A 13549-nucleotide genomic window follows, 5' to 3' on the forward strand; every position below is an offset into this window, starting at 1 on the left:
AAATTCAATATAAGACTTCCGCTAACGTATTCTGGTTAAAAGTGTTTAAAATAAAAAGACAAATTTAGGTGAAAAATCATGATGTTACAACATTCTTGTATATTCTTGGACCTAAACACCTACAACATACAACGAGGAATAAGTAACATACTAAACCATACATAAACATAAATTGGTTTAGCAATCACCTTTTAAAGATCTGTTTTCAATGCTTGAGAGAAAGCGACGTGACAACTATGGGGATACTTTTGACAGTAGTGATAGGTTCTTTAAGAACACGATCAAGGAGCCTAACATCTAAAACCAAACCTCCAATAACGTTTGATGTGATCTCTTTGGTAGACGACTTTGAAATATTGACAATGTAACTACTCAAGCCGTCAACCCCTGTAATAGAACGAGCATGACCATCCAGGTGATGACAAACATGACTAGCAACATGTAAAGTCATACACTTCCTAGACATCCATTAACCAAAAGCCTTCAATGTGTCCTCCGCCGCCATAAAAAAACCCATCGTCAGTAGAAAGAGCTTCACGCAAAACACATTTACAATCTTCATTTAGGAGATGATGCCTTTTGAGGTGTGAAATCATACGGATAATCCCCTTACTTCCAAATTCACAATTTGGGCAACGATGGAAGCTTTTGAACAAGCACAGACAAATACCATTTGAAATTGTAGAAGAAGCCATAAAAGAAAGCAAGCCTCGAGATGAAGCTTAACCTACGATGCATAAATATAAAGGAGAAAAAGGAAATGGCACACCAACACACTACTAGTGTGCACTGAAATAGCTTAAACTAAACATGCTACATTATCATGAAGACGAGGTATCAACATGAATGGATGTAGAAAAATAAAGTTGCAACAAGAGGAAAACATGGAGAAATTTTGACTTAAGCATTCTATCAAACACTTGGAGGGAAAAAGAAAGGGCTCCTGGGAATTCTATCTTCTTCCATTGAAACATCAGTCCAGAAAATCTCAATGCAAAATCATCATTCTAAAGAGCAGATAGCAAGAGAAAATAGGTTCAAACCGGTAGGGAGATAACATATAAATACATCAGAATTACAGTTCAAAAATAGATCAAAAACATGAATTAGTTTATGTACATTCTTCAACCAAACTAAAATTGAAGTATAGCGTTCGTCAAGACAATGTTAGATTCAATCGGTGAAAATCAGCAAACAAATCAAGTTGTTCCAAAAATGAAAAAAAAAAAAGATTAAGCCTTTTTTATCCAAAACACCACAAAGTGTCATTTCATCTTTCAATAATATGATTTTATTGAATAATTTTTTTTTAAAATTAAGGATAAATCCATAGCAGAACATTTAAATTATATATTTATTTAAAAACATATTATATATACATACTAATTTATAAGTCCTTGATGAACAGTTCTTGGATCTCATTGGTTGTTTTTTTTCTTTTTTTTTGTGTTATTTAAGATACTGGGTTACCTCTAGATTTACCATCTACATGACCAAGGTATTCTGTGCTTCACCGTCATTTTAACCAATAATAATAAGATTAGTGTTCCTATCCACCGCCACCGCTTCATCTATCCATTCTTATACTCAGGTATGCGTTCCAATCCACCACCTTTCACATTTTATCTACTTCGCCGTCTCTCTTCAGCTTCTACTTTGCTATTGATCCGATTGAGTGGTCACCACCTCTCCATGGCATTCTGTCTTCTTCAATCTAAGAGAACATGGGCACAAGATGATTGCTTTCATTGCCGATTACTACAAAACTATCGAGAGTTTCCCCGTTCTCAGCCAAGTTAAAGTTAGCCAATATTCTCACCTTTTCTGTTCATGGTAGTTCACCCTTTTCAAGTATTTGGAACCTGTTAATTTATCAGCCAGGTGAAGCATATGAGGTGCTTCCTAGGGAAAACGAACCTGTGACGATCAAGACAGTCGATGACAGTGTAAATACTTGAATATTTGAAGGAATTTTCTAGATTGCAATCCATTGTAAGTATACGCATGAATCCCATTTGAATTTAATATGAAGAAAATGAAGTCTTTCATGATTGAAGCTGTTGTACCACATGGTGAAACTTTAGTGCCCAAAAATTATGAAGCTAATTGAAGTGATTGTTTTCCATGTCAGGATTAATGTGCACATTAGTAAGTTTGTCCCGAGTCATCCGCATCCAATTGAATCATCAAGATTGTTTTCCGTTGATCAAATCATATGTATTTTGGAAATTGATTCAGACATAACAATTTTTCTACATACACAACAGTATGCATTTTAAAATGTTGAATTTTATACAGGATACCCTAACTCGGTTAGGTCAGTCCTGACTCGATGAGTCATGATTGACCGAGTCAATCCTGACTCTCTATGAAGCTCTCATTGAACTTGCATCTGACTAAAATCATGTCGTTTGATTACAGCTCTGAGTGGCTATGTTGAATGCTAGAAATGACTATTTTACCCTTTTTTTGTTTACCAAGACCAAACCAGAGCTTAGAGGCGATCCACATATTTTCTCATTTTACTACATCATCTGTACATGTAGCATACATAAATATATCAAATGATTGATAAAGTTAACAAATGAAACATCATAATTTACAAATTAAAAAGTGAAAATACATTGATTTTAACATTGAAAAACATGTTCACAAGCTCACATAGATAGCAATAAATTATTTTGACCTTCAAATAGCTAAAGCATGAGCATGTATTACAAACTTTGCATGATTGAACCATTCAATTGTTTTGAAACTTCATTTTTGTCATTCAAGCATTTTGACAAACAATTGGGGGGACAAAAGGTTGTTATATTTAGCTCGGTAGGTCTTGCCTTGTCAATCTTCGACACTCTAAGTTGATTTATCTTTACTTCGTCTGATCATATAAAAGTTTTGTAAGAGTGAAATTTTTGATATTGATCAACACTGCAGATATATATAATTACATAAGGATCTGATCAAGTTAAGCAAAAGATAGAACTATACAGAAACATGTATACATATAAACTACAACGCATAATCTACTAGCCGATATTAATTGCACAAAAAGATAAACCTACAAACAGTATAACATGTGTGGACTGAAAAAAGGTAAAGCACTTAAGGATTTTTGTCGGTGAGCTAAAAAATTATGTGTTAGATTCAAATATGCACCATCAATAACTGTATGCTTATAACATCTGGAATATCCTTAATTGCTTATATACCAATGAACCAAATTTAACAAATAGAGACATGAAGCATGCTGAATTGCTTATATACCAATGAACTAAATATTTTATCTGTCATCTTCTTCTCAATCACTTCTCGCATCATCGTACACATTAGTTTTAATCCTTACAACTTTTTGGTAAGAAATGATCAACAAACAGGTTTTTATGTCTGAATTGACCTTTGGGTTTTCAGCAGCACTAAGGCAGAAAACAAGAGAAGGGTAACATCGTCCAAACAGAAAACATGGAATCACCAGCAACCAGAATCACCAATAGGTAAATCTTTCTTTAAATGAACATTAAAGTTTACTTTCATAGATAGTATTAAGAGTATTTTTGAAATTTGCAACTTAGTTTTTACTAGAATATAATTACTTATGGTTGAGGTATAACATATGATTATGAACATGAAGTGCTTGTCTCATTAAGTAGATCCATATTTTCATTGTTGTTGTACTTTGTTGATTCGGTTTTGTTACATAGATAGTAGAGGCATTTTGGTATTTGTTATCAGCAGAGAATGTTGATATATGCTGCCAGATATTATAATCCACATGTTTGATATTGTTTTTACAGTTGAAAAGATACATATGAGAGGTTGTTGAAGGACAAGTCAGCAATAAGATCTTGACCAACATTCAGATACAAACATACTTACTTTAATTTAATAAAAAGTCATTATTACATATTTATTATTCAATCACTGATGCCTTTTGTATTCCATATGAGCGTAGGGATGCTCTAGCAATGTGAAGGTGGCGTGGTGTTTTATTTAGATGGAGCACATACTCTTTAAAGCATGGAAGTTTGTTTAAATTGGCTTTATATAGCAGTTGTTGGTGATAACTCCAGGAAGGATTTTGCATAGGTTAGGTTGCATTTAGTTACGGAAAAACAATTTTCATTTTCCGTTTTTTGTTTTCCGTTTTCAATTTTCATTTTCCGTTTTCATTTTTCATTGAAAAATTTAGAGATCGCGTTTAGTTAAACTTATTCATTTTTCATTTTCAGTTTTAGAAAATTAGAAAACGTGTTTAGATGTCTATTTTTCTATCGGTTTTCATTTTTAAAAAACGGTAGTGGTAGTAGGGTGTGGGTGGGGGCGGTGACGGTAGCGGGTCGGCGGTGGTGGTGGTGATGATAGGCGATGGTGGTGGCGGCGTCAATTTTGTCAGTGGTGGTGATGGTGGTGGTGCTAGTGACGGGTTAGTGGTGGTGGTGGTGATGGTAGGTCGGTGATTGTTGTAGTGGTGTTGGGTGGGTCGGGGTGTGAGTGTGTGTTTGTGTGTGTATGTATGTTTGTGGGGGTAGGTGTAGGTTTGTGTGTGTGGGTGTGGGTGTGTGTGTCTGTGAGGGTGGGGGTGGGGGTAGGTGTGTGTGTGTGTGTGTGGGTTGGTGTGCGGGTGTGTGTGTATGGGTGGGTATGTATGTGTGTGTGTTTGTGGGTTGGTGTGTGAGTGTGTGTGTGTGTGTGTGTTTGTGGGTGGGTGTGTATGTATGTGTATGTGTGTGTGTAGGTGGGTGTGTGGGTGGGTGGGTATGTATGTGTATGTGTTTGTATGTGTGTGTGTGTGTTTGTGGGTGGTTGTGTGTGTGTGTGGGTGGGTATGTATATATATATATATATATATATATATATATATATGTGTGTGTGTGTGTGTGTGTTTGTGGGTGGGTGTGTGGTTATGTATGTGTAAGTGTGTGTGTTTGTGGGTGGGGGTGTGTGTGTGTGGGTTGGTGTGTGCATGTGTATGTTGGTGTGTGTGTGTGTGTGGGTGGGTATGTATGTGTGTGTGTTTGTGGGTGTGTGTGTGGATGGGTATGTATGTGTGTGTGTGTGTGGGTTGGTGTGTGTGTGTGTGTGTGTGCGGGTGGGTGTGTGTGTGGGTGGGTGGGTATGTATGTGGGTTGGTGTGTGTGTGAGTAGGTATGTATATATGTGTGTTTGTGGGTTGGTGTGTGTGTGTGTGTGCGGGTGTGTATGTGTGGGTGGGTATGTATGTGTGTGTGGGTGGGGGGTGTTAAGGTGGGGGTAGGTAGAAGTGGATGGGGTGAAGTGGGTGTGTGTTTATAGAAAAATTTTGGAATTAGAAAAATATGGAAAACAATGATTATCAGTTTTCCAAAATTTTCCAACTTCTTTGTAATTTTATAAAACGAAAAATTTTCATTTTCCGTGAAAAATTTAGAAAAATAGACGAACTAAACGCGTTTTCAAAATTCTCATTTTTCTTGGAATAATTTTCCGGAAAACGGCCCATTTTTCCGCAACTAAACGCACGCTTAGAGTTTAGTATTTTTCTAAAACCTTGTATGAATATTTAAAATTGCATAAGATGAATTTTTATATTTTGTAATTTTGTATTTGCAGATGTTACTTTGACTGTATGCTTATTTCTTTAATTTGTGCAGAATTGGTTAAGTTGATGAAACTTATTTCTCTAATTTGTGTAGATTTTCTTAAATTGATGGATGTATATTACATATCTTAAATTCAAATTTCTTCTTATTCAAATCTTACAAGATTTTTTTTCTTTAGTTGTTCCTCTCTGCCATCAAGAGCAAGAAAAGCATATATATTCCATAGTTTATATTTTAATATTCATTTTTAATTTAATTTAGTTAGATCGATGGGTATTATACAACTTCATGTTTTTGTACAACCCTATCCTATGATTATCAAGTCTTTATGAACGATGTTAGGGGTATAATATGGATTAACACAAAGCCTTATGTATGGATCTCTTCTGTTAGCCCATTGATAAGCATATCTCACATGTTGCTCCTACCTTTTTCTCTTTTCTAAAGTTTGAAGAAAGAAATTGCATTTTGACTTTTTAAGTTAAAGTGTTTGACTACAATAGTTAAACTGCAAATTTTCTTGACAAACTCAATAACTCGATTCATTTGAATGCAAATAAATGACTATTTTACACCTTGAGTTTATAGCAATTAAACACGATCCATCAAGTTGAAGAACTAACGACACTGATCAGAATAAGCCCAATTTGGGATTTTCTTTGGTGTATCAATCTAACCCCGCAAAGAGGGGATTCTTCCCTAGTTATAGTTAAACAAAATTGCAAGAATGGTCCCTGTGGTATGTCGAAAATTTTTACTTTTGGCCAAACACGTTTGGACTAGCACTAATAGTCCAAAGGTTTTCATTTTGCTATTGTTTTGGTCCAAATCAGTTTAAAAAATCTAAAAATGACGGATTTTCCCTTTTCCATTTGTTTTTTTGTTTTTCTTTTTGTTAGTTAATTATTTTCTAACTAAAAAAATAAAAAATAAAATAAAATAAAATAAAATTATATATATATATATATATATATATATATATATATATATATATATATATATATATGTCTATGTATCTCTCATGGGAACCACCTAACATACAAGATTATATCTCTCTCGGTCTACAGTTACGCCGGAAACCACCTCCTCGCCGGAAACCATCAAAACTAAAGCCCTCATTCGTCTTCTCCGGCTTAATCATCTTCTTCGTCGAATCACAGTGCCGCCACCTACCAAGATCTGAAGAATTAGGGATTTGGCAACTTCGGCTCCAACGACGTTCTCCTCGTTGAGTTGGGTCACATCCACCGACTTCATCGTCTTCTCCAGCTTGATCGTCTTCTTCATCTAATCACCAGCTTCATCTTCTCTAGTGTGTCTTCAGATCTACCTCTATTGAAAACTTATATATCTCAGTCCACCACCACTGCCATCGACTACACCAACAAATTAGGATTACCATCTGGATCAAATGAAACTAAACTTGATGATAATACCTTCCAAATCGCCAAATACAACACCAAACCACATAATTACCCCAAATAAAGACTGTCGGAAAAGACGTCAGTGTTCATCAAAATCGCCTTCCACCCCATCACCGGAGATGCTATCAGAATCCTAAGTCTAACACCACCACCGCCATCATTTGGGATAAATCAATCACAGGAAGCAATGACAGTGTTCATCACTCTCCTCCTCGTTGATCTCTAAATATTAGATCGGTGGTCTGAACCTTCATCATCCAAGGTTCAAAATTTTAATCGATTCAACAAGCCTATTCTTAATTTAATCGTGCAACCACCTCCCTCATCGTCTTCACACCCCTATTCTCCGAATTTGGTACCACCTGCAAGTTACAATTAGATTCAAGAGAACCATGTTTATCGTTCTCTTTTGTTTACATCATGACCTTATTCAGCGTATCACCAGACATGTGGACCGAGAGAAAAGGCAAGAGATAAGAGATTAGAGTTTTTACCTATTTGGGGTTTTAGAGAGAGAGAGAGAGAGAGATTTTATTTTTTATATTTTTAGTTAGAAAATAATTAAATAACAAAAAGAAAAACAAACAACAAATGGAAAAGGGCAAATCCATCATTTTTAGATTTTTTAAACTGATTTGGACCAAACAGCAGCAAAATGAAAACCTTTAGACTATTGGTGCTAGTCCAAACCCGTTTGGCCTAAAGTAGCAATTTTGGACATACCAAAGGGACCATTCTTGCAATTTTGTCTTAAAGTTATTTTATGTCTCTTGAACATTAAGCCGCAAATGAAACTAATGCTTTTCGTTTTTCTGAAGCCAAAATGTCTGCAGTCTGCGGACCACATCTGCAAGCCTCTGCAGCAGAAGAGGTGGATCAAACGTCTACAGTGTGCAATAAGAAGACTGTTTGTTTTTTAACGTCTGCAGGCTGCTGAAATAAACTGAAATTTTAAATAAAATGATTTTCCAACACAAACATTTTAATAATAATAGTCTTATAACATTGAAAATAAAATTCATGCATCTAAATTAGTCATACAATTCAAAAAATTGGTTTTACAATAACAATTTCATTTAAAATAATTCAATCTATATTGTGCATCAACTAATCAGCAATTTCATCCTGTAACTGATTCATATATTCACGGTCTGCTGTAGTACCATGTGTTGGAATCCCATCTTCATCATCATCAATGCCCACATTGTTATTTCAAAATGAGACATTGGGTTCATCATATCGTGCAAAATACTCATCACTCATTCCTTCTCTCCTTATAAAATTATGAAGCGCAAAACATGCTATGATAATGTTTCTTTGTGTCACAAACGAGAATGGTGCCATCCTTTTCAATATAGGGAAGTGTGCTTTCAAAACACCAAAAGCACGCTCAATGACATTCCGAAGTTTTGCATGTCCATGGTTAAATTTTTCCTTATTGGTCAATGCACTTCTTTGACGAAAATCTCCAAGCCAATACCTCACATTACGATAAGGGGCCATAAATCCTCAAGTGTGTGCATATGCGACATCACAAAGATAATACTTGTCTATAAAAAAATGCAAAACACTAATCAAAAATGCAAAACTTACAGGGTGGTGGAAATGGGAATGATGATTGTGGATCGGTTATTGCTTCTGATAATATTCTAGAGTCATGCGCTACCTCTTCCCACCCGGCCACAACAAATGTGAAAATCATATTAAAGTCACAAATTGCCAATACGTTTTGGTAGCAGTCTCCCTTTCCCCTACTTCTATATAAGTCTTGTTTCTTATCAGGGACAACAGCTTGTATCAAAGTGCCATCAAGTGCACCAACCGCCCCTTTGAAAACCCATCGTAGCCTCCTATTATGTCATGGAATGTTTGGATTCGGATTAAAAAAAAGTTGGTACTATAACATCTTGTGCGAAAAGCATCATTTTTTTTCAACACTTCATACAAAAATTTATGAATTGTTTGCTTCGAGTGTTGAAATCTCTGCTTGATAATTACGTAACATTGATTATGGCCAATCATCATCAAAAACATGGCTATCTTTTCCTCAACCGATACATGTTTGTTGTCCTTTAATGAGTAATTTGCTCTAAAATGAGCACATAGTCGTACAAAAGAGTCACGGGACATGCGTAGTACTTCAACACATTGTAAACGATTACGATGTAACAACTCCATTGTGTATTCATGTCTTGTCATTTTCGAATCATTATCTCGCAATCGTTTCACATCCCTCTTCCAAAAAAACAGATGTACAGGTACATAAAAATTACGAGAAGTAACTTTTGATCGTGATCCATTATGAACCTAAAATCAACAAAGTAGAACTTTAAAAAACATTACATTAATCATGTTTCAAGTAACAAAAAAACATTACATAAACCATATTTCAAGTAGCAAAAAAACATTACATAAACTATATTTGACGTAGCAAATAAACATTACATTAATTATATTTCAAGTACCAAAAAAACATTAGATAAACCATATTCTAAGTAGCAAAATAACAAAAAAATAGTTCCAAGAAAAGCAAAAAGACCTAACAAAATAGTTCCAACAAAGACAAAAAGACCTAACAAATAGTTTCAATACTAGAAAAATCATCGGACAATCTTTCCATCCTTCAAAACTCCTAAACTTGTACCCGTCATCTCAAGCCATCCTCGTAATATCTCGGGAACATCGGGCAAATGCATCCACATCTCTCTCATGTTCATGGTCCCTCCAAAAATATGATATGCGACAAAGCGTCAAGGATCAGTAGGGCCTAACTGAATCACCTCTAACTTCTCTAAACATTGAGGGATTGTATACCCTTTATTCAAACTTTGTAGAGCTTTTTTCATTTCTAATGCTAAATCCTCACCAATAATAGAAGTTCCAACAGGTAAAGAAGTAGACGGTGAGGCCCTAAGAGGTATAGGAGTTGAGGGTTTAGCCCTTTTGTTGGGGTTACCAGATGGTGAAGCAGCAGAAGGTGAAGCAGTAGAAGGTGGTGGCTCATGGTGGGAAGTGTCATCACCATCATCATCTATTGCATGAAAAGGGGTGGCAGTAATCTGAAGTGGTGGAAGACGACAAGAGGGTGCTCCAGCTATTGATGATGATTGGGTTGAGTAACTCCTAAAATTACGAGTAGCACTATTTCCATCAAAAAGACGTGCACAAAGATCTGGAAAAGGCAGTGGAATTGTTCTCAATGAAGCAGTCTTCGGATGCCCCTAAACCCAAATGTAACAAAAAATAGTATAACAATATTTGGCAACTTCAAACATAAATGTTTAATATATATATATATATATATATATATATATATATATATATATATATATATATATACCTTCTGAAAATCATCCCACTCCTCGGCTGTTAAGTTAAAAAGTTAAAAGTGTTTTATTTGAGAGTTGTATATATTACCACTTTTGTTTTTTAAATACACCCATCCTGTGTATTTGGCTTTCAGATTGTCATATGCGTTTTTCATTTGTTTTTGACTCAACTCAAACCCAAATTTCTCCTTAAGAACTCTTCCAAGCCTTATCCATGAGTCTTTCTGCAAACTCAATCCTTTTCTACCGACACTCTCTACTTCTTCAATACAAATATCCAATAAGCATTTTAAATGCTCATTGATCCATTGTTGTTTTTCTCCCATTTCTAATAAGCAATATATCATAGACAATAATAATTTCATAAGGTATTGTAGCATTCACAAATTGACAAATATGATTTCATAAGGTATTGCATATCATACACATTACAACAAAAAAATAAATAATGATTTGAAATAATCAAGAGTATTTTCAAAACCAAATAACAATAAACAATCAACAACTAAAGTGTGATTATCACGTGACTTGTTAGATATCGTTAGTTGACAACATTATTTCACATTTTCAACACAAATTTTCACAGCAATAAACAATTCACAATTGACAACACTATTTCACAACAATAAACAATTCACAATTGACAACATTATTTCACAGCAATAAACAATTCATAATTCACAGCAATAAACATGAAAAGAAAAAGGTAAGACTTTCTTTAATTTTCGTAATTTTCAGCAAAATAGGCTCTATATATTTATATTATTTTCCAGAATATCAATCAAAACATACATGATACATGACTTTGGTTCCATTCTTTTTGTATGCAAAAACCTAATCTGATCATGTATCATACAAGTATTGTAATAGCATATTGTGAAGGAAGAGATATACATGTATTGTAATAACATTTAACAAGAATTTGAAGCAAGAAACAAGATTTTCAGTGAATTAGAGAGTTTTCACAGCAAGATTATTCCTCAATTTCACGTTAATTTCATGTTGGAACTAAAAAAACGCAAGGAAGATACGAACCTGTTCGCTGGTGGCCTGAATCGTTCGTTGGTGGCCTGAATCGTACAAATCGAGACTGCGCCTGGCCACTAGATGCCTTCAATCGGAGAGCAGGGTGGCGAAGGGGGTGCTAATCGGAGGCGATGGTCGATGGATTGAAGATGGATAGGTTCTGTCGGTGGGAAGGTTTGACGGTGGAGGCGGATACGATGCTTTTTTTTAGGTTTAAAACACTCGCAGACTTTATAAGATGTTGGCCCAAGTCTGTGTGTTGAAGACCTCGTACAGACGTTTTTATATCTGCGCACTTCAGAAAAACAAATACACTGCAAACATTTAAGTCTGTGCGTGGTCTGCGCCGCACAGACAAAAGTGCCCACGCAAATCTGCGGAGAAAAAACAAACACCCACTAAATCATACGAACGTAAATAACAAAAGTCAAAAGTTAGGGACGAACACGCCTATTAGACAATACTACAAGGACGATTACTCAAAAAAAAAAAAAAAAAAAAAAAGTCTTAAAAGACAAAGCAAGAAAAGCAAAGCAAAGCAAAGCAAAAGAACAGAGAAAAAAAGAGATTGAAGAGAGGGGAGAGCTCCGAAGGTCATCGTCATCGGCCGATTCTGATCGTCTCTTCCGCCTCCTTCCAATCAAAATTAAGTCCTCCCAAGGTTTCTCAATCCAATAGAAAGGTACTCCTGACTCCTGAATTCCTCATTTCCTTTTCCCGCGCATTTGAATTTCCCCAATAATATGTACTAGGGTTTGCTTGATCACGTTTTCAGTTTGGGTGGTTTTACGATATAAATATCGTTCCATTTTTCAAACCACAGTAATTCGAACTTGTACGCTAAACAACATACTTGTAAACGATTCAGCAGTTTATAATGTTTAGATTGATTATCTGTTACGGTTTATTTTACAAGTAACCTCTCTTTGATTCTTGTATTTCTTTTGTTCTTGTTTAGAGAAGTGATGGCATTGGCAGGTAGAGAGCATGTTGAGTTTTCATCTTTAAACTCTGAATCAAGCAGTCAAACAGAATCAAATTCAAATCAAGACATGAATCATATCAATTCTCCTTCTATAGATACTGATATATTACAAGAACAAGAACAAGAACAACTTGGTGAGGTCACTAATTCATGCATTCATGAATCAAAAAATAAAGACCCCAAAAAGGAATTGGATGTACTTTGGCGTAGAGTAAAGACAACAGCCTCATTATTGAACTACTTGAAATCAAAAGCAAAAACAACAATGACAAATCCCCATTTCGCCCTCACCTCCTCCCAATCCCATGACATCACAAACATAGATTCTTCCAATTTCAACTCCCCATGGATAGACATAAATACCCTTCAAGAAGAAGAAGAAGAAGATGGGGTTTACATGAATGAAGTGGCAAAGACTGTGGAAATGATCACACAGGTGATGGAGTCTCTTGTTGAAAGGGTAATAATGGCAGAATCAGAAACTGATATTGAGAAACAGAAGGTGGCAATAAGTCAAGAAGAGATTATGAAAAAGGAAATCCAGGTTGAGATAATGTCTGAGAAATTAGATGAAATGGATCGATTTGCAGTGGATACAAACTGTGTTCTGAATGAAATGAGACAGTGGGTTGACAATTTGGTTGAAGAAACATCAAGACAAAAGCAAAGGGCAACACAAAATGAACAAGAACTTATTCGTGTCAAACAGGATTTTGAATCTTTGAAATCTTATGTCAATAGTCTTATTAGTGTAAGAGAAACACTTGTTTCTTCAGAAAAACAGTTTCAAACAATGGAGAAGCTTTTTGAAAGGTTAGTTATTTACTTATTAGTTATTACTCTTCTATAAATTTAAAAAAAGTACTTGTAATTTACTCTTTGTGTGAAATGACATTTACGCCCTTGTGTGAAATGAAGGTTGATTGCGAAGACGACACAGCTGGAGAGTGAAAAGAAGCAGAAAGAAGGGGAAGTTGAGAAATTAATGGAGGAGAATTTGAGATTGAATGGTGTTTTGGATCAAAAAGAGGCTCAATTGTTGGCTATGAATGAACAATGCAAGTTTATGGCTTTAAGTGGTTCCCATATTTGAGTTTTTTTTCTGAAACTTTTATTTTTAGATCAAATGTCAATTGTTAATGTGAAGGGGAATATGTTGTTGTTGCTACATTTGTATAAAAAAGCTAATCCATTTCATGTTTGGAACAA

The 13549-nt window shown here is 35.1% G+C and overlaps 1 protein-coding gene across 1 annotated transcript; it reads left to right on the forward strand.

Moving 5' to 3' along the window:
* The first annotated feature begins 11879 nt into the window (after positions 1 to 11879).
* On the forward strand, positions 11880 to 13549 carry LOC145043640 (uncharacterized). The gene is made up of 3 exons (XM_078992355.1): positions 11880 to 12037; positions 12314 to 13153; positions 13259 to 13549. The coding sequence occupies exons 2-3, from the start codon at positions 12321 to 12323 to the stop codon at positions 13431 to 13433; spliced, it is 1008 nt and encodes a 335-aa protein (XP_078848481.1). The 5' UTR covers positions 11880 to 12037; positions 12314 to 12320; the 3' UTR covers positions 13434 to 13549.

The sequence above is a fragment of the Lactuca saligna genome, chromosome 4 (assembly GCF_052625555.1).
Source record: "Lactuca saligna cultivar CGN05327 chromosome 4, ASM5262555v1, whole genome shotgun sequence".
Lineage (NCBI taxonomy): Eukaryota > Viridiplantae > Streptophyta > Magnoliopsida > Asterales > Asteraceae > Lactuca > Lactuca saligna.